The sequence below is a fragment of the Cavia porcellus genome, unplaced genomic scaffold (assembly GCF_034190915.1).
Source record: "Cavia porcellus strain 051 isolate PalLab524CR breed Dunkin Hartley unplaced genomic scaffold, mCavPor4.1 scaffold_17, whole genome shotgun sequence".
NCBI classification, from domain to species: Eukaryota; Metazoa; Chordata; class Mammalia; order Rodentia; family Caviidae; genus Cavia; species Cavia porcellus.
The window spans coordinates 63544785-63563650 of NW_026947500.1; the positions used below are offsets into that span (position 1 = coordinate 63544785).

The following is an 18866-nucleotide window of genomic DNA, read 5'->3' on the forward strand; positions in this document are numbered from 1 at the left end:
AACATTCATTTATGATAAGAACTTTACAGAAAATTGGAATAGATGGTCTTTACCTCAATATAATAAAGGCCATCTATGACAAACCAATAGCCAGTATCATACTAAATGGCCAAAAACTGAAGATGTTTTCTTTAAAATCAGGCACAAGACAAGGATATCTCTTATCTGCGCTCCTATTTAATATATCACTGTAAATAATAGCCAGAGCAATTAGACAAGAGAGAGAAATAAAAGGTGTAAAGATAAGAAGTTAAATTATCATTGTTTGGAGATGACATGATACTCTACATAGAAGACTGCCAAAACTACATTGAAAGACTGTTAGATATAATAAATAAATTCAGTAATGTAGCTGGATACAAAATTAATACTCAAAAATCATTAGCATTCCTATACACTAACAACAAAATCACTGACAGAGAAATAAGCGAAGCCACACCCTTCACACTAGCAGCAAAAAAATGTAATATTTAGGAATTACTCTACCAAAAGAAGTGAAAGACCTATTCAGGGAAAATTATAATACACTGAAAAAAGAAATTGATGACAAAGTCAGAAAATGGAAAGACATCCCTTGCTCGTGGATAGGAAGAATAAATACTGTGAAAATGGCCATTCTCCCAAAACCCTGATACAGAGTCGATGCAATTGCAATAAAAGTACCATCAACATACCTCATAGATCTTGAGAAATCAATCCTAAAATTCATCTGAAGTCAGAAGAGACCTAGCATAACAAAGATAGTTCTAAGCAGCAAAAGCAAGGCAGGAAGCATCACAATCCCTGACTTGAAGTTAATCTGCAAGCAACTGTAGTAAAATCAGCATGGTACTGAAATAAAAACAGAGCCAAAGATCAATGGAACAGCTTAGAAGATACAACCACAACTACAAACACACTCAACCATCTTATGTTTGATAAAGGGTCCAAATATTTTCACTGGAAGAATGACAGTCTCTTTATTAAATGGTGTTGGAAAAACTGGCTCTTCATATGCTGAAAACTAAACTCGACCCATGCCTATCACCATGTACTAAATTAAAATCTAAATGGATCAAAGATCTGAATAGTAAAACAGAAACAGTAAGCCTACTGGAAGAAAAATTGGGTAAAAACCTGGAAGACACAAGGGGTAGAGAATTCATGAACAGGACTCAAACTGCACGGGAAATACTTCCAGGATCAATAACTGGGATCACCTCTTATTAAAAAGTTTCAGCATGTAAAAAGAAATCTCCAGCATAGTGAAAAGAAAACCCAAAACCTTGGAACAAAATCTTAGTGAACTCTCCCTCAGACAATGGACTTCTGTGTAAAACATATAAAGAATTTTAAAAAAATCAGACACCCAAAATTCAAAGATCTAATCCAAAACTGGGCATCTGAGATGAATACATAGTTCTCAGATGAAGAAATACAAATGGCAAATAAATACATGAAAAAATGTTAATCATCATCACTCATTTGAGAAATTCAAATTAAAACCACACTGAGATTCCATCTCACTCCTCAAAGAATGGCCAGGATCAAGAAAACCACCAACAACAAATGCTGGTGTGGCTATGGGGAAAAAGGAACTTTCCTGCAGTGTTGGTGAGAGTGTAGACTGGTGAAACCTGTGTGGTAGTCAGTCTGGAGATTTCTCAAAATGTTAGGATTGGAAGTCCTATTTTTTCCAGCTATTCCACTTCTAGGTATATTCCCAGAGGAACTGAAAATATCATACTACATTGATATATCTGCACCCATGTTCATAGCAGCACAATTTGTAATAGCCAGATCTTGGAAACAACCTAAATGTCCATAAACTGAGGAATGGATAAAAAAGATGTGGTATTTTTAAACAATGGAGTACTACTCAGCTATAAAGAATGATCACCTTGAGATAGTTATAAATAAATGGGTGCAGCTTGAGACTATCCTCATAGGTGAAATAAATCAAACTCACATGTATGAATACCGACTAGTTTCCCTAGTGTATGATATGATACAAATACATAAAAGTATATGGTAATCATGATTCCCCACTATATGGCTTTGAAGCCCTATAAAGTTTTCATCCATTAATTGGAATGTTTTTTTCTGGGCTGTTTGATATTATTTTCTGTGATGATATGAACAGCTATTTTGAAGAAAATAAGACATCATAATAGCTAGTGTTGATTTAATATCATCTTGTTTTAAGTCCCATTAATCTGTTGTTCTTCTGTCTCCATTGCTTTTATCATGTTGCATCTTATTGGATTTTATTATATGTGATAGTATAAACAAAAATTTTATAGCCAAAGAGATAATATAGAAACCATTGTTCGCTTTCTATTAGCTGGTTCTAAATAATAGTAATACTTTCATCCTCTTGAATGGTTTCACACTGTCTTAATATGTTTGATGCTATAGTATACAAAGTTATACTCAAATACTTCAAGGGAAGAGACACTATGGTAACTACCAGTAAGTCGAGTTATCTTGTGGTGAAACACTATGCTGCCTAAATTGTTCTGTTCTGACCTGTATTGTTATGTTGTTATGTCCTCTTTTATCTCAATATCCCCCCTTTTAAAAATTTATTTATTTTGTATCTTTTTTTAATTAAGGAAAAAATTTTAAAAATTAGCAGGATATATTATAGTAACTTTTTAATTTCCTATTAACTTGATTTCAAGCCCTGTATTGCTCTCACCATCTTCTTTTGACTGATTTTACTCTATTCTGTTCTATTTGATAGTATCAAGTTTGAGGGTATAGGCAACTACTTTGAAGGAAATAAGATTCAGTATTATACCCATTCTGGTTTGACTATTATCTTCTTTTGAAGTTCAGTAATGTCTCCAATGTTTATGTTTTATTGGTTTTGTTCCTTACGGTTTTGTTTAATTTTATTATATCCGATGATGTAGGCAGTTCTTTTTAAGGTAGCAAGAGGCATTATGTTAACCATTGTTGATTACCCATCATTTTTGATTGTCCATCCTTTGATTTGACTGACTGCTTTGTTTTGTCATATTTGGTTTTATTCTCCTCCAAAAAAAATTATTAAGAACTATGGGAGTAATAAAACCCCAAATGTGTAAATGTTATTGTAAAAAAGAGAGGAAAAGAAAGTACTCTAAAGGACACAACTGCAAGTGTGTTTAGGTGTGTATGATAGATGACCATATTACTAAGTTTTTGTTGGATCATTGAACAGAACTGTTTGCAGGCTCTGTTTGAATGTTCACTTTGTATGCTTAAATTTGTAACTTGAACAAGTAATTCTAAGATGACAATATGTAGTTTATTAACTAGTGATTTCTTACTGTTTATTTTTTTGAAATTCTATCTTACTTGTACCCATTTACTCTTTTGTTTTGCTTTTTTTTCTTTAAATAAAATTTTAAAAAAGAAAAAATGGGACTTCCAATCTCAGATTTTTTTGAAATCTCCAAACTGATCTTCACAATGGTTGCACCAGTCTACACTCCTACCAACAGTGCAGGAGAGTTCCTTTGAACTATTAACTAGTGATTTCTTAGTGCTTTTTTTTTTTTTTTTTTTTTTTGGAAATTCTGTATTACTTGTACCCTTATACTGTTTTGGTTTTTATTTTCCTTTAAATAAAATGTTAAAAAAAATACAATAAACAGCTGAATGGAGGTTACAGTGCAAAAGCCCAGGCATGCACTTGGTATTGGCTGGCATGTTTGCACTGCCAGGCAAAGTTATCTCCATGGATGAGTGTTTCTCAGGGAAGGCTGTTTGGCTGGTGCATGGTACTGCCTGAAGCTGCCACACATAGAGGCGGGCTGGGAGATGCCTGGTGAGACTGAGTCTTTCTGCCCCTGCCCTGGTAGGCAGATGACGTGCACGCACGACAGAGAGGTGCAATGGTGTGCACACTTATGCTGTGGGAGCTGCTGCAAAGGGTCATGGACTTTGGGCAAAAATCCAGTATAAAGAACGGCCTGGCACCGCGGAGCCCTGGACAGGAAAACATGGCATATGTGCAGACTTGATTGGGAAGCCCCTTGAGTAGTGCGCTAAAATGGAGCCACAGAAGCCAGAAACAGCAGGGCAGGAGGCCACAAGGGAGGACACCATGTAGCCCCGCACACACCCCAAAGGAGCGCTAGGGCCCAGACCGACTCCTTTCCCAAGAATGGAGATAAGGACTGGCAGCTGCGTGGGCCTCAACAAGTCCTGGGAACGTCTGAGCCTATGGGCTTAAGGGAGGCAGGAGGAAGCTTGGTATGCCCGGGAGGAACCAATGGGCCCTGAAGGCATGTACTAGAGGGGGTTGAAATTGAGCGCAGAGAGCTGATTGGCCAGTGTGCCCTCCAGTGTGCAGATACAGTGGTAGTCACGTGCCACGGCCTGGGCCACTCCGCGGTGGAGCCCCACAGGGGGCGGGGCCCAGACCAGTTCTCAGAGCCACAAGGTGGCGGAGGCAGCCCCTCACCTCAGCACCACGGCCCTCGGAGCCAGCGCTGCTGCCGCCCTAGGCCACGCCAGCAGCAGCCCTGAGCGACGTCCTGACAGGCCATCCCCGCGCCCCGCCGCCACCTCGCGAACCCACACAGCGTCCGGAGGAGGGAAGGGGGCGACGAACTGAGTCCCCGGGGCAGGAGGGACCTGCAGGGACGCGTCGCCGCTTTCGCGTGCGCCGCCTACAGGGGCATCCGCGCGTGCTGCGCCAGCCCAGCGCCCCCGAGGCCTCCCAGGCCCCAGAGGGGCTGAATGTTTTCGCCCGCCCAGCCGTTCCCGGCGCGCGGTCCAGGTGAGTGCGCCCTGCGCCCCGGGTCCGGGCCCCTTGTTCTTGGAGCCCGCGCGGCCCTGAGCGGCCTCCAGACGCCAGCACCGCTGGAGGACAAGAGCAGCTGCCACCCGCGGTAGGGGCTTGAGGGCCTTGCAGCCGGTGGCAGGCGGGGTGATTGGCCGTGAAGGAAGCCACCCCTTCTCCATGAACTAACGCCCTGTGAGCAGTCCATCTGCTCCCACTGTGGCCCTGGAGTGGGCACTGGCAGAAGGGTGGCAAGGAGCATCCTAGCCTGTGTGTTCAGGAACCAGGAGTTGTTAGGTTGAGCAACACTGGAGTTGTTAGAGCAACACTGGAGTCCAGGCATCCTGGGTCTGAAATCACCTGCCTCTGTATGGGCTTTAGAGGAGTGATGCCTGCATCTGGCTGTTCCCAGACAAGGAAGCCAAGCCCCTCCTCACAACCTCTGCTTTAATGGCGCTTCCTCTGTGCCTTATGGATGAATGAGATGTAATATGTAGACTCACAGCTGTTACAAACACAGAGTGAACGTTCGGATTCTTTGCCCGTGAACCTGGCAGAGACTTTTGGCATTTGTGCCACCCGGAGCTTTAGGAATCGTAGTGAAGATGAGGACTTGTACTTGAATGTTGTGCAGGAGCAGGGGGCAGAGGAGCCACTGAGTTGTGGCTGTATATGTAGCATTGGAGGGCATCTGAGAGTAGAGTCTTTGTGCTTTCTCACGCAATTAGCTGAGTCCTTTCAAACCTTAATGTCTGCAAGCAAAACCTCCATATGCTTGTCCTGCTGGCTGTTTCTACATGTGCAGTGCAGATTGTGAATTCACAGCACTGTGGATGTGCAACTCGATACTTCTTGGGAAAATTTGATTTGAACCCTCCTGGCTGGTTTAGTTTAAGCATTGTGCTGCAAAGGTTCACATTTTTACTTATCTGGTGTACATGTTGATGTCCTTTCAACTGTGTTTTCAGAGCCTCAGCCAATTGCGTGGGTATCTCCGTTTACCTTCTGGGGCAGGCCAACACTCTCAGTGGGATCAACTGCTGATTCTGCAGCCTGGAGGCTGCCAGGACTTCCTACAATGAGAGTGGAAAATGACACACCAGAGGCATGCAGAACCTCCCAGGCAGAGGCCCTACTCAGCAGCTCCATCTCCTGAATCTTCTGCAGCTTCTGGCAGGAATTTTCCATGTCCTTCTCCTCCATTTCTCTGTGCTCCCATTGTATCATAAGGTGTGTGAAGTGAAAAGGCCGCCTTCTCAGAGGCCAGAAGTGGCCAGGCCTCACCACACTGGCACAGGATGCCCAGGAACTGGTGTCTCTATTGCTATAGATGCAGAGCCTCCAAGCTCCTCACCACCAACTGCAGAAGACCCAGAAATGAGGATGAGTAAGCTGGTGCATCAACAGGCTGAGCTCATGAATTCATTGGAGGATACTCAGAAACTCTAGCCTTCTGCCCCTAGACTCAAGCCTTCAAAACTCCCTTGCAAACACTTGGACTTCACACCACAGCTGTGGAGAATTAGATGGAACCAGCTCACATGTGTTAGGTACACTCTGCTAGCGTCCAATCCTTTACACAGATGATCTCACTTAATCCAAGAACTGTATGAAGAAAATGGTAATCTTTTTGAACTGATGAGAACTGAGACTTTGTGATGGAAAGTACTAAATCCTTGACCAGTGCAGCTGAGATCTAGTCCAGTGTGAAGCTTAGGAACCTCCCATTCAATCCTGTGTCCTCCTAGGATTAGGGCTCAGGAATCTAGCAGGGAGATGACGGGACCTGGGAGCAGCCCAAGGCTACCCACCTCTAACAGTCAGCGGCCTGGAGCTATCAACACTCACAGAACTGCTCTAGCAAATACTGCAGGATTTTGGGGTCACTTGTCCTCCAGCTGTGGGAGATAAGTCCTAGTCCCAGCACCTCCCCTCCCCATGGGTGGTAACTCCTGCCCTATAGGACTTGGCTGGATAGAGGTGCCTTGGGTTCTGATAGCTTCTCCTGCATCTGCTCATCTCTTTCTATGCCAGCTGCTCTGAGAGCAGGGTGCAGGTAGTGGTGATGTTGTTTTCACTCTTTGGAGAATGGTAATCAGTACCATTAGTACAGGCAAACCCAAGCCCCCTATCAGGGTGTCTGTAGCACAAGGGATGATGGAGAATCATTCCATATGCACAGGAAATGGCCCAGTAGGGTCCTTGCTCACCTTTAAAACTGAGAACTAGAGTTGCTTATTGTATTGTAGGCTCACTCACAGAGGTGAGTGTGTTGCTCTGCCCTGCAGGACCTGACAGGAATACAGTGAGCAGTGGCCACACACCAGCCTTAGGAAGCTGTCCTTTATTTGACTCAGCTGCTTCATGAGCTCAAAAGTTCTGCAGGAGTAAGCTACTGATAGTATTGTACACGCTCTGGATGCACTGCAGGATATGGCTGTCCTCCTCTGACTGTTCCACAGCTCTGGCTTGTACTGTAGATGCCAATGCTCTTCTTCCTACCCCAGGTTCCTCTGACCCAGATTGTGTTTTGCTCCACCTGTACATTAAACTGCCCTAAGGTGCACTCCAGCACTTGCTGTCTCTGAAACTCAGACAACAGCTGCTCCTTCTCCTCAGCCCAACTCAGGGTTTCAGAACTGGGGCCATAGGTGAGAAAGGAGGCAGCAATAAAGGTCTGGGCCACTGGTCCCCGAACAAGATCCTCAGTGCTCAGCCCTTGCTTGAACCTTGGCTTCCTCATTAATGATTCCTCTTACACAGGTGATGGCCAGGCTTGAAGCCACATTGCTGTATGGATCCTGGGTGGAGGTTAGCAGTGGGCACATCTCCCACCCAGTACACCTGCTTGTAAATGGGGACACTGGGGCTCAGAGAAATGACAAGATTGCCATCTCCTGGCATAGACTCCTTTCCCTTTACCACCATGTCTTGATTCTACCTTGCTCCTTGGGGCAGTGTAAATCACAGCCACAGCATAGCCATCAGACCCTCCTCTGGGTCACCCTTGTGCTCACTCCCCATCCATATCTTTAATTCTTCCAAGCTTCCTGGACTTTCCTGCCAAGCTCCTTGTCCTTGAACTTACATACCAAAAACACAGGAGGAGCTGGTCACCTCAGGCACATCTGTCATCTGTCTGGTATCTTCCCCTCTCTCCACTTCTGACCCCAATCTTTGGTACCTCAGTTTGAAACTTTGGATCTGGGTCCAATAGAAATTCCTAGGGATGGAGACACTGGGTCAGGGTGCAAGTGGCTGAATGGGAAACAGACTCACAGGCATTGGCCTGCCCTGACCCCTCAGCCTAGGCATGGCTACCCCAGTAGGAGACACTCACTTGAACTCATCAAGGAGTCTCAGGGCCCTGGTGGTATTCTAACTCTGTGGATGGAGAAAAGTAAGAGGTGGAAATTCTGCTTCCAATTAAAATTTCCCACGAGTGGCCTGAGCCATCTCACTCCTATAACCTCCTACCTCTGCAGACCTCACAGAGAAGCCTCCCTATGGGCTCCCCATACCAATCCCCAGGGTGGACACATGGCTCTAGAAAATAGGCTGCCAGAAGAGAGAAGAGATTGCAGAGGGTGCAGCCCTTTGGGAAGGGGAAAGTGGAGAGGAGATAGCAGGCAAAAAGTAAAGCTCACAAACCGGAAGGGAATGGACACCAGCTGCTGACACAGGGTCATGATGAGGTCTTGCAAAGCAGGTGTGCTCTTTCATTCCCTGTCATAAAGGGAAGTGGGTTAAGTGGGCCATTAAGAAGTTAAGTAAGTGCATTGATGCAAAGGGTGGGGCAAGGAGAACAGTGTTGCTTCTGGCAGAGGTGTGATCACAGGTATTGGGAGGGACTGTGCATAAGGCTGGCCCATTTTCCAGGCAGCATGGCAGCATTTCACATGGCCACAGCTCCAAGTAGGGGCTGACAGCTTTCTTATGAAATTCAAGATGACCTTAGTTTTCCTACAGTTCACCAAAAAGTGTCCAGGCTGTGACCTGAGGCATCCCCCCAGGTGGCAGGCAGATGTGCCCAAGTCACACAGACACTGTTCTCCCCCAGAACCACTTTTTGCAGCAATGTCCCTGACACCTATTTTGTTTTAAAGCCTGACTCCCATGTAAGTGATCACTGTAACACAAGGGGTGCAGCTGCAAATTAAGTTTAAAAGACACTTCAACCTATCGATGAAAGTGAAGTTCCTAGTGATACCCAGGATGCTAATGGCAATGCGGAACTGAAACTCAAATCTCCTAATCCTGGTGCCCAGATTGCTGCTCACACACCTTGAGGGATCTGTCAAGAAGAAGAAAGAAATGGAGACACAAATTTTGCTCTGTGGTGTTCCCCTACCCTTTCACCTGGCACTTTTCAAATAAACTTTTGCCACCATTTTCAGCATGTTTCATCTTATCTTTGTGTGAAGTGTGAGAGTCGACCCCCCTGCTACAACCCCCTCCCCGAGTTATAAAACAGAGCAGTAAAGAATGCTTCACTCCCTAAACCTTTCCCAGGAGATAATCAGAGCAGGGCAGAAAGGAATGTCTCTGCTAGTCATTAACCACTAGATGTTCTGTTCTCTGTAAAGATAGAGATAAGCAAAAGAATGTACTGTATAAACAGGACCAGGGGGCACCTGGCACTCTAAGGTCAACCCAAGACCCTCGGTCTCCATGGTTACTCAGCCCCAGACCCTCAAATCAGCGTTAGCCAAGTCCTGCGCCGTTCAAAATTAACCAATGCGATTTGCTTCTGTAACCTTGCTTACCTCCTGCTTGTACCTTTAAAAACCCTGCACAAATTCCCCTCGGGGCCCCTCCGCACACGTTTGCCTGAGGGACCCCATGCACATGGAAATAAACTTTCTTTTCCTCACCAAGAGTTGAGTCCTTGGGGTCTCTTTCCCTGCGGCGTTGGCCCTAACATCGTGGAGGCCCCAGCGAGATAAGCACGTCTCACGGGAGGTGACCCCAACGGCTCTGCGGGTGAGTACGACTGGTCGCTTTTCATACCACCGGTGTTTACGCCCCAAGCCATACGGCTCCGATCTAGGGGCAATTTTTGTTATCTGTTTCGTACTCTGTTCCCTGGTGACTGGGGGACGCCCCACACGGTTTCCGTGGTTCACCGTCTGCGATAGGGCCTCCCTATCGATCTGGGGAATTTCGATTCCCAATCTGTGGTCCGTCTGGGCCAATTTGGAGACACCCTTTGAGGTGACTCATCTGGGGGATTTCGATTCCCAGTCTGTGGTCCGCCCGGGCCAATCTGGAGACACCCTGTAAGGTGTCTCATTTGGAGTGAAACTGATGCGTATGCATGTGAATGAAGTGGCCGGCCTGATTGTCTTGTGTGTCGTGGGTGCTGTGTTTGGTTATTTGTTGTACCGCGCTTGCGTTAACCACCCTGTGACAATAGAACATCATGGGACAGTCGACCTCATCCCCATTGTCCCTCACCCTCTACCATTGGTCGGAGGTGCGGAAGAGGGCTCACGATCTCTCCTTGCAGGTCAAGAAGAGTAAGTGGCAGGATTTCTGCTCGACTGAGTGGCCTGCTTTCTCTGTGGGATGGCCACCAGAGGGGACTTTTCATCTGCCCCTCATTCTAGCAGTTAAGGACGTCATCTTCCGCCCCGGACAAAGGGGGCACCCTGATCAGGTCGCTTACATCCTGGTATGGCAGGGCCTCAGGGAGGAACCCCCATTATGGGTAAAATCCTTTCTTCCCCCTTCTGACTCATCTGTACCAAAGCTTTTAGCTCTGAAAGGACCTCCCACTTCGGCTCCGGTCCTGCCCGAGTCTCAGCCTGATCTACCCTTACTCGACTATGACCAGCCTCCTCCTTCCCAGCTGACTCAACCTCCTCCGTACCCACTCTCTCCTCCAGCCTCCTCGTCCGGATCGAGTGCTGCTTCTCCGTCAGCCCCCTCTTCACCTGAGCTAAATTCCCCTTCTCCTCCGATACCCCCGTCCCCTCTATATCCCCCACTCCCTGCGATGGCTTGCCCCGAGCCCACACCTCCGGGGCCCACGGGCCCAGCCCAGAACACTCGGAGCAAGCTACGGCCTGAGGATCCAGTCGTTACCCTCCCTCTCCGTCCCTATGGGCCCATGATAGACGATGGGACAGATGGAGGGCAGATGCCCGCTTTACAGTACTGGCCTTTTTCTACCTCAGATCTCTATAACTGGAAAAACAATAACCCTCCTTTTTCTGATGATCCTTCTAAGCTAACAGGTCTAATGGATTCTGTTATGTTCTCCCACCAACCCACATGGGACGACTGTCAACAGCTCCTAGGGGTCCTGTTCACCACCGAGGAAAGAGACCGCATCCTCCTGGAAGCCCGGAAAGCTGTTCCCGGAGAGGATGGCAGACCCACCCAGAGACCAGACCGGATCGATGACTTCTTCCCCTTAAAGCGCCCCAACTGGGACTCCAACTCACCCGCCGGTAGGCAGCATCTTTCTATCTATCGCCAGACTCTAATGGCAGGTCTCCGGGCGGCCGCAAGGCGCCCCACTAATCTGGCCAAGGTAAGAGAAGTTACCCAAGGACCTACTGAGACTCCCTCAGTTTTTCTAGAACGCCTGATGGAAGCTTACCGGCGATATACGCCTTTTAACCCTGAGGAGGAAGGCCGACAAGGCTCGATAGCTATGGCCTTCATAGGGCAATCGGCCCCTGATATAAGACGTAAGCTCCAAAGGCTAGATGGTCTCCAAGACCTGACTCTGAGGGATCTTGTTAAGGAAGCTGAAAAAGTCTACTATAAGCGGGAGACAGAGGAAGAGAAAGAGTTAGCTAGGGACAAAAGACGAAACAAGGAATTAACTAAGATGTTGGCCACAGTTATTCAGGGAAAACCTGAGCCAGGAAAGGGAAAGCCCACTCGCCCTCCATTAGACCCTGACCAATGTGCATATTGTAAGGAAAAAGGACACCTGATCAAAGACTGTGAAAAGTTAAAAAAGAAACGGGCCAAAGAAGAACGAGAAAGGCAGTCCTCACAGCGATCCCGAGCCCCCATGCTCGCCCTGGATGAAGAACACTAGGGACTTCGGGGCTCGGATCCCCTCCCCGAGCTCAGGGTAATGTTTAAAGTGGAGGGGACTCCCGTGGAATTCGAGGTCGATACGGGAGCTGTTTATTCGGCCTTACAAGCCCCCTTAGGGGCCCTTTCAACTAAGAAATCATTAGTTCAAGGGGCTAATGGGAGCAAATATCGCTCGTGGACCACTGAGCGCACAGTTGACTTAGGCAAGGGAAAAGTAAAACACTCCTTTCTAGTTATTCCCGAATGTCCTGCTCCCCTCCTGGGACGGGACTTATTAACCAAACTGGGGGCAAAGATTTCCTTTGAGCCCCAAGGACCTCAAGTGACATTCCGTAACCCAAAGGTTGGGCAACCTATGGTTACGGTGTTATCCCTAAAACTGGAAGATGAATATAGGCTCTACGACCACCAGGATCCCCAGCCTATCGCCCCAGCCTGGCTAACTGATTTTAAAGAATCCTGGGCCGAGACGGCTGGACTCGGGCTGGCAAGCCAGCAGCCGCCTGTAGTGGTTACTTTAAAAACCACTGCCTCCCCTATTTGGGTTAAGCAATATCCCATTAATAGAGAAGCTCACCTAGGGATTAAGGTGCACATACAGAGACTTTTAGACCAAGGGGTATTAACCCCTTGTCGGTCTGCATGGAATACTCCATCACTCCCGGTCAGAAAGCCCGGGACGAATGACTACAGACCGGTACAGGACCTAAGGGAGGTCAATAGCAGGGTAGAAGACATTCACCCCACCGTACCCAATCCCTATAATCTCCTCAGCGGGTTAAATCCGTCAAGGACTTGGTACACTGTTCTGGATTTAAAGGATGCCTTTTTCTGTTTGCCTTTACACAAAGATAGCCAGCCCTTATTTGCATTTGAATGGACGGACCCTGAGACTGGGTCCGCCGGACAACTAACCTGGACGCGCCTCCCACAGGGCTTCAAAAACAGCCCAACCATCTTTGATGAAGCCCTACATAAGGATTTAGCCCCCTTTCGGGCTCAACACCCAAGCCTCACCCTTCTTCAATATGTAGATGACTTGCTGCTGGCTGCGGACTCTGAGGGTGACTGCACAAGCGGAACTCAGGACCTTTTACGTGAGTTGGCTATCCTGGGGTATAGGGCATCAGCAAAAAAGGCTCAAATTTGTAAGCGAGAGGTAATTTTTCTGGGCTACTCCTTAAAAGGGGGAAAAAGGTGGCTCACTGAGGCCAGAAAACAGACTGTGGTCCAGATTCCCCCTCCAAAGAGTCAAAAACAATTACGAGAGTTCCTGGGTACTGCGGGGTTTTGCCGGTTGTGGATCCCCGGATTCGCAACTTTGGCAGCTCCCCTGTATCCGTTACTGAAGGGGGGGTCTCCCTTTATCTGGGAAAAAGATCACCAGCAGGCCTTTGATGCCATCAAGCGGGCTCTCCTGTCCACTCCGGCCCTGGCTCTTCCTAATGTGGATAAGCCCTTTACTCTCTTCATTGAAGAAAAGAGAGGAATAGCGAGAGGAGTACTGACCCAGGCCTTTGGGCCATGGAGGCGTCCGGTGGCTTACCTCTCAAAAAGACTGGACACGGTGGCAAGCGGGTGGCCACCTTGCCTAAAGGCCATTGCAGCAGCTGCCTTGCTCATTAAAGACGCTGACAAATTGACTTTGGGACAAAAAATAACAATCATTGCCCCGCACATGCTAGAAAGCATCATCCGCCAGCCTCCAGACAGGTGGCTCTCAAATGCCAGAGTTACTCATTATCAGAGCCTCTTGCTCAACAAGGACAAGATAACTTTTGGACCCCCGGTGACTCTCAACCCGGCGACTCTGCTGCCGGAAGAAGCTTCGGAACCTGTCCTCCATACCTGCCAGGACGGCTTGGCAGAAGAGGCCGGAGTACGACCGGACTTATTGGATTGCCCCCTACCCAATGCAGAGGTGACCTACTTCACTGACGGGAGTAGCTTTTTGATTCAAGGTAAGCGGTATGCGGGGGCGGCTGTGACTGATTATTCCAATGTTATATGGACAGCCAGACTAGAGGACGGGTCCTTGGCCCAAAAGGCCGAACTGATTGCTTTGACTAAGGCTCTGGAGCTCGCTAAAGGAAAGCGAGCAAACATTTACACGGATAGCTGATATGCCTTTGCAACGGCCCACATCCACGGGGCCATATACCGCCAGCGGGGGCTTCTGACTTCCGCAGGAAAAGAAATAAAACACAAACAGGAAATCCTCCAGTTGCTCGCTGCAGTTATGTTGCCCCAGAAGGTGGCGATAATACACTGTAACAGCCACCAGAAAGGGACTGATACCGTCACAAGGGGAAACAACCTGGCCGATCAGGCAGCAAAATCTGCAGCCATGGGAGACTCACAAATGTTGGTGACTGATGTCAAAGATTCTCCTCCAGAGGAGAAAGCTCAGATTAACCAAACCCCTGAAACACTTGATTTGACTGCTTACATACAACAGGCCCACCAGCTCACCCATTTGGGAGCTAAAAAGCTAAGCCTACTGGCCCAACGCCAAGACTTCCCAGGGGCATCCCCCACTGCCATACGTCAGGTCGCCAATCAGGTGGTGGCTAATTGTGAGGCATGTCAATTGACCAATGCCTACCCTGCCAAGCTGGCCCCCGGCAAAAGGCTACGTGGCACCAGACCTGGACAATACTGGGAAGTGGACTTTACAGAAGTTAAGCCTGCCCGATGCAGACTAAAATATCTGCTAGTTTTTGTAGACACCTTTTCTGGATGGACTGAGGCTTTTCCTACCAAAAAAGAAACTGCTGCCGTGGTAACTAAAAAGTTGATGGAAGAGATATTTCCCCGGTTCGGATTGCCAAAGGTAATAGGGTCTGATAATGGACCGGCGTTTGTGGCTAAGGTAAGTCAGGGACTGGCCAACATATTGGGGATTGATTGGAAGTTACATTGTGCTTATAGACCCCAAAGTTCAGGACAGGTAGAAAGAATGAATAGAACTATTAAGGAGACCCTCACTAAATTGGCTCATGAGACTGGCTTAAAAGATTGGACGATGCTCCTGCCGTATGCCCTTTTTCGCGCGCGAAACACCCCGTCTACCAAACCCCCTAACCTTACTCCCTTCGAAATCCTTTTTGGCACTCCACCCCCCATTCGAGATCTCACTCCCTTAACTGAGCATGCTGCCTTGTTGCCAACCTCCCTGTCTGACAGGCTCATCGCCCTTGACAATCTACAGAGGGACGTGTGGACGCAGCTAGCCTCAGCCTATGCTCCCAGTGAGTTCCCCGCGCCACATCCGTACCAGGTGGGAGACTTTGTGTTTGTCCAGCGCCACCAACAAGAGACTCTACAGCCTCGCTGGAAAGGACCATACCAGGTCCTATTGACTACTCCTACAGCGGTAAAGGTTGACGGAGTCACCTCTTGGATCCACGCGTCGCATCTAAAGCCTGCTTCAGCGCCAGAGGACAGCTCCTGGGAACTCAAGCGGTCTGATAACCCCTTAAAACTTAAACTGAGCCGAAAGACTCTTTAATGCTGTTTCTATACGCTCCCCTTGTGTATTATTGCAAGATGATCCAACAAAGACCCCAGATTGTAACCCCCTGGGCTATAATGGGATTACTCATGTTAATGCTAGTCACCCCTGCAATAGCTAACCCCCACCGCCCTTGGATCTGGTCATTGATTAAGTGGGACAACCAAGAGGTGGTCGGTAAGTGGGAAGGATCAGGTAATCCCACTTTTGCCTTCTTTTCCTGCGATATTGTCCCTCAAGCCCCCTGTATGGATCCATCTCAGGGTGTTTACCTATGCCCAACTTCAGTGGAGGGGAGGACCCATTGTAACTCCCCAGCAGAGTATTACTGTGCTTACTGGGGATGTGAGACGGTGGCCACTGCGTGGACACCCACCATAAGGGACCAACACATTAGTCTTTCAAAGTTGACTGGAGCTCGCCCAAAGCCCCCCACTTGTTATGGTGGGGCTTGGGATGCCAAGTCAAGCCAGGGACCTGGACCCTGCCTAAACCTACAACTCACGGTCCTTACCCCCCAAGAGCCTTCATGGATCACCGGAAAAACTTGGCGGTTTAGATATTATCAAAGTGGAAAAGACTCAGGGGGATATTTGTTTATCAAAAAAGAATTAAAACCGGAAACAAGGCCGTCCCCGCCACCACTGGCCCCAACAACTGCTAAAAGATTTTTATCCCCGGGGCCCAAGGCTACCCAAAATCGAGAACACATGACCTCACCTCGCACCCCCTCCGGGGATTTAACTAATCCTCCTGAGTCGGGACTCGTCCCTCCAACTGTGAACTCTCTCCTTAACCTTATACTTGGGGCTCATAGAGCCCTTAATCTTACCCATCCAGACCTGGCCCAAGCTTGTTGGTTATGTTTAAGTGCTAACCCTCCATATTATGAGGGGACTGCTCTAAATGATTCCTATACGCTGACCCCCAATTCCGACCAGTGCGATTGGGATCACGTGTTCCACACCCTTCCTTTACCTGGCCTTGCTAGCCGAGGAACCTGTATAGGGACACTTGATAATTGGCCTACAGACCTACGCCATCGCTGCCTCACATATACCCGCTCCTTCCCCAAAAACCAGTACCTCATCCCTCCCACCGGGGCATTCTGGTTATGTACTACGGGGCTCACCCCTTGTGTTTCCACAAATGTACTCCTTGCAGGGGACAGCTCCTGCATCCTCATAGACCTTATGCCACGCATTAAGTATCTCCCTCCTGACATGCTCCCCCTCATAAAAGGTCGATATAAACGGGAACCTGTCTCCTTGACCCTAGCAGTCCTATTGGGGATAGGGGTGGCAGGGGGGATAGGAACTGGCACAGCAGCCCTCATTACTGGGCATCAATCCCGCCAACAGCTTCTTGCAGTAGTAAACCAAGATTTACAGGCCTTAGAAACTTCTATAACTGCGTTACAACAATCTCTCTCATCTCTATCTGAAGTAGTGTTACAGAACAGAAGAGGCTTAGATCTTCTATTTTTAAAAGAAGGCGGTCTCTGCGCCGCACTTAGAGAAGAATGTTGTTTCTACACTGATCATACTGGGATTGTAAAAGACGCAATGGAAAAGTTGAGAGAGAGAATCAAATCTCGAGAGCCCCCTTCAAGTGAAGCCAAAATGTTTTCTTTCTGGGAATCAATCCTGCCCTATGTTCTTCCTTTACTGGGACCCCTGGCCGGATTCATTATAGTCATGGCTATAGCCCCTTGCCTCATTAACCGAGTAACCCAATTTGTGAGGGCTCAGATCTCTCAGGTAAAAGTTATGGTGCTACGTCAACAATATGACCCCTTACCTATACAGGACCTTTAGGATTAAAAGTCATTGGAAAAATAAAAGGGGGGAATGTGAGAGTCGACCCCCCTGCTACAACCCCCTCCCCGAGTTATAAAACAGAGCAGTAAAGAATGCTTCACTCCCTAAACCTTTCCCAGGAGATAATCAGAGCAGGGCAGAAAGGAATGTCTCTGCTAGTCATTAACCACTAGATGTTCTGTTCTCTGTAAAGATAGAGATAAGCAAAAGAATGTACTGTATAAACAGGACCAGGGGGCACCTGGCACTCTAAGGTCAACCCAAGACCCTCGGTCTCCATGGTTACTCAGCCCCAGACCCTCAAATCAGCGTTAGCCAAGTCCTGCGCCGTTCAAAATTAACCAATGCGATTTGCTTCTGTAACCTTGCTTACCTCCTGCTTGTACCTTTAAAAACCCTGCACAAATTCCCCTCGGGGCCCCTCCGCACACGTTTGCCTGAGGGACCCCATGCGCATGGAAATAAACTTTCTTTTCCTCACCAAGAGTTGAGTCCTTGGGGTCTCTTTCCCTGCGGCGTTGGCCCTAACAGAAGAACAACTAGGAATGCATCTAGTTATATACCATTTTGTCTCTAGGGGATAATGGCTCTTTTTTCCCCTAACATGTTAGGGTCAAATATCTCCCAGTGTTTAAGGATGAGTCACGGCCTATGAAACTGAGTGACCCATGTCTGTAATATAAAAAGCACCCAGTGGAAGAATTTAACCATCTTTCAGTGATCCCAAAAGGTATGAAACTATGGCATTTAGCCACCTATCTATGCCAAAAGAAATAATTGGACTTCCCTTTCTTATTTTTTTTTTGATAGTGTCCTCAAGGTGTCCTTCAGGTTGATTTCATTCTAGGGCAGATGGGTGCCATCTAGAGACAGTAGAAGGTAAAAATTAGCCAATCTGTTCACCCTTAATCTGGCACACAATCTTGTCTTCCCAGGTAGCTGGTAAACTTTGTTTCCATAAATAAAACTGTGACAGGAATGTTTAAAGAAAGAAGCATAACTTTATAATAAACAATTGCTTTTTGTTTATTGGAAATCAGCATATGTAAAGTAGGTGAGTGGGAATTAGTTAGAGCACTCCTCTGGCTATGCTGTAAAGGAGAACCCTCCTGAGATAATGACTTAGTGAGATACTGTTCTGGGCCCCAAGGTAAAGCAGCACCCGAGACATTTGTGTCCTTGTATAATTACCCTGGTAATCTTTCCTAGCAGCAGGATATGGCTATGCTTTGTTTAAGTTTTTATATTATTAAAGCTCAGATCAAACATAAATTCATCATTTACAATCATATTTTATATGTTAATAATGGCACATCAATTTTTATGTACACAGAAAAGAAAGGCTGACTAAAATTTTTTTTGCTTAGTTAACATATGTAAGGCATAAATGAAAACCACTCCCTATGAGCTTGTTTGAAATGTAACTAGAAAGAAGAGGTAATATAAATGCCTGAAAAGCTTAGAGAACATTTTTAGTTCACTAGGAGAGAGAGAGAGAATCACAATAGATAAGTGGAGATTTTTCTGTAGTTGTGAGCCAGTTTCCACTAAGGAACATTTGGGTGTCCAGCAAAGGGTAGCCCTGGCCTCTCTGTTTTTAGTTGTTTCTTCCTATTTCTTCTCCTTCTCCTCCTTTTCCTTCTCCTCCTCTTCCTCCTCTTCTTCCTTCTTCTGTCTCTTCCTCCTCTTTTTCCTCTTGTTCTTCTTTTTCTTCCTC

At 47.2% G+C, this 18866-nt stretch overlaps 1 protein-coding gene across 1 annotated transcript; it reads left to right on the forward strand.

Annotated features, from left to right (window-relative positions):
• The first annotated feature begins 4393 nt into the window (after positions 1 to 4393).
• LOC111756320 (uncharacterized) lies at positions 4394 to 17635 on the forward strand. The gene is given in 2 exon segments (XM_063228413.1): positions 4394 to 14687; positions 15027 to 17635. Coding segments are annotated over 2 exon segments (4809 nt in total). The 5' UTR covers positions 4394 to 10178; the 3' UTR covers positions 15327 to 17635.
• The last annotated feature ends 1231 nt before the right edge of the window (positions 17636 to 18866 follow it).